General features: G+C 46.2%; 1 protein-coding gene across 3 annotated transcripts in view; it reads left to right on the top strand.

The window, feature by feature from the left end:
- The window catches only part of scn4ab (sodium channel, voltage-gated, type IV, alpha, b), a 45694-nt gene that overhangs the window by 40773 nt on the left and 1994 nt on the right, over window positions 1-2927 (top strand). For all 3 annotated transcript variants that reach the window (XM_034866373.1, XM_034866372.1, XM_034866371.1), the window contains 3 exons: window positions 752-856; window positions 1076-1346; window positions 1973-2594. In XM_034866373.1, the coding sequence (XP_034722264.1) occupies window positions 752-856; window positions 1076-1346; window positions 1973-2594 (998 nt within the window). The remainder of the gene's footprint in view (window positions 1-751; window positions 857-1075; window positions 1347-1972; window positions 2595-2927) is intronic.

Below are 2927 nucleotides of genomic sequence, written 5' to 3'. Positions count from 1 at the left end.
GAACGCTATAAAGCCGACACGTTGGGCTTTATTTTTGTAAGTGAGTATGTTCGTGTTTTGTGTGACAACAACGTGACAACCATCGCTTTGCCTAGTAGACTTGATAGTATGGTAACCATAAGGAACAGGTAACCATAGCTACCTCTCTGTCCTCTGATAGTATGCTGACAACAGGTAACCATAGCTACCCCTCTGTCCTCTGATAGTATGCTGATAACAGGTAACCATAGCTACCTCTCTGTCCTCTGATAGTATGCTGACAACAGGTAACCATAAATACCCCTCTGTCCTCTGATAGTATGCTGACAACAGGTAACCATAGCTACCCCTCTGTCCTCTGATAGTATGCTGACAACAGGTAACCATAGCTACCTCTCTGTCCTCTGATAGTATGCTGACAACAGGTAACCATAGCTACCTCTCTGTCCTCTGATAGTATGCTGACAACAGGTAACCATAGCTACCTTTCTGTCCTCTGATAGTATGCTGACAACAGGTAACCATAGCTACCTTTCTGTCCTCTGATAGTATGCTGGATAACAGGTAAACAGAGTTGTTTCAGGGAAGATTTTAATTAAATATTACTTAATTAGCAAAAGGTGGTGCGGATGGAAACATGGCTACGGAGATAACTGTTAAGACTAGTTTATTAGATTTTATTTGTTAAATAACAGTTAATTACCTGTTGTCTGTTAATTAACTGTTATCTGTTAATTATCTGTTAATTAAATGTTATCTATTGTGTCTTTACTTGGGAGGAAAAGATATCTTCATGACAGAGGAGCAGAAGAAATATTACAACGCAATGAAGAAGCTCGGCTCCAAGAAACCTCAGAAACCTGTTCCACGACCTGAGGTTAGTCAAGGTCATCTCTAGTCAAGGTCATCTCTAAATAAGGTCATCTCTGGTCAAGGTCATCTCTCTAACTAAAGATCATCTCTAGCTAAAGATCATCTCTAACTAAAGATCATCCATCTAATTAAAGATCAACTCTAATTAAAGATCAACTCTGAAAATCATCTAACCCCAACCCTCCAATGATTTAAAAATCATGTGTTTCTTCTTCTTCTGCAGAATAAGTTCCAGGCCCTGGTGTTTGACCTGGTGACAACGCAGGTGTTCGATATCTTCATCATGGTGTTGATCTGTCTCAACATGGTGACGATGATGGTGGAAACAGACGAGCAGAGTGAGGAAAAGGTCCTGATCCTGTACTGGATCAACCTGGTCTTCATCGTCATCTTCACCGGAGAGTGCACGCTTAAGATGACGGCGCTTCGTCAGCACTACTTCTCCGTGGGCTGGAATATCTTCGACTTCGTGGTCGTCATCCTGTCCATCGTAGGTCAGTTACCGACTCGTCAACCCCAAACCTAACCCTAACTAACCCATCCTGGACACATTGGCTGATGTATTGCAGTGGGAATCAAATCCAGGTCTCCCACACCAAAGGCATGTGTCATATAAATTGCCTCAGTCCTCAAGTCCTCAGAAATAAGCCACAGGTTTGGGAATCGTTACAAGGTTAGAGTCCCAACACAGAGACAGAGGACAGGGACGGAGGTTAGACCGCCATCACAGAGACAGAGAACGGGGACGGAGGTTAGAACGCCATCACAGGGACAGAGGACGGGGATGGAGGTTATAACGCCAACACAGAGAAAAAGTACGGGGATGGAGGTTAGACACAGAGACAGAGAATGGGGACGTAGGTTAGACACAGGTATGGAGGTTAGAACGCCATCACAGAGACAGTGGACAGGGACGGAGTTTAAAAAGCCGTCACAGAGACAGTGGACAGGGACGGAGGCTAGAACGCCCCGGGTTTCTTCTGTTTAATCCTCCCTCTCTTCCTTCCTCCCTCCTTCCCTCCCTCCTTCCCTCCCTCCCTCCCTTCCTTCCTCCCTCCCTTCCTCCCTTCCTTCCTTTCTTCCTTCCTTTCTTCCTTCCTTTCTTCCTTCCTTCCTTCAGGACTCCTCCTCGCTGACATCATAGAGAAGTATTTTGTCTCGCCCACGCTCTTCCGTGTGATCCGATTGGCTCGTATTGGCCGTGTACTTCGTCTCATTCGTGGAGCCAAGGGGATCCGGACACTGCTGTTTGCACTGATGATGTCACTTCCTGCGCTCTTCAACATCGGCCTGCTACTCTTCCTCATCATGTTTATCTTCTCCATCTTCGGCATGTCCAACTTCGCCTACGTGCGTAAGGAGGCGATGATCGACGACATGTTCAACTTCGAGACGTTTGGGAACAGCATGATCTGTCTGTTCATGATCACCACGTCGGCCGGCTGGGACGGGCTGCTGAGCCCCATCATGAACACGCCGCCGGACTGCGACCCCGACCTCGAGAACCCGGGCTCCACGGTGCAGGGCAACTGTGGCAGCCCGGGGATTGGCATTGTCTTCTTCACCACCTATATCATCATGTCCTTCCTCGTGGTGGTCAACATGTACATCGCCATCATCCTGGAGAACTTCAACGTAGCGACGGAGGAGAGCGGCGACCCGCTGTGCGAGGACGACTTCGAGATGTTTTATGAAACTTGGGAGAAGTTCGACCCGGATGCTTCCCAGTTCATCCAGTACAGGTGGTTCCCAGACGCATTACACACAAGGGATTACGGTATTTTTAAAGAACTTTCATAAAGACATGCAGTCCAAATTAAAACAAACAATAAAATAAGATTAAGCAACACTGAAAATTACAACAATAAGACAATACTTGTTAAAATCGACATACATTTAACCAAATTAAATAAAAAAACAGGTTTTAAAAGGTCCTCCAAACCATAGTAGGATGGCGATGATATAAAAACAATGATTTAGTTTAAAAAAGCAGAGGAGGGCCTGACCCTGACCCTGACCCTTCTGGACACAGACAGCAGAAGAGGGTCTGACCCTGACCCTGACCCTACTGGACA

This window comes from Etheostoma cragini, unplaced genomic scaffold, assembly GCF_013103735.1.
Source record: "Etheostoma cragini isolate CJK2018 unplaced genomic scaffold, CSU_Ecrag_1.0 ScbMSFa_528, whole genome shotgun sequence".
NCBI lineage: Eukaryota > Metazoa > Chordata > Actinopteri > Perciformes > Percidae > Etheostoma > Etheostoma cragini.
This window is presented reverse-complemented; position numbering and strand designations above follow the sequence as displayed.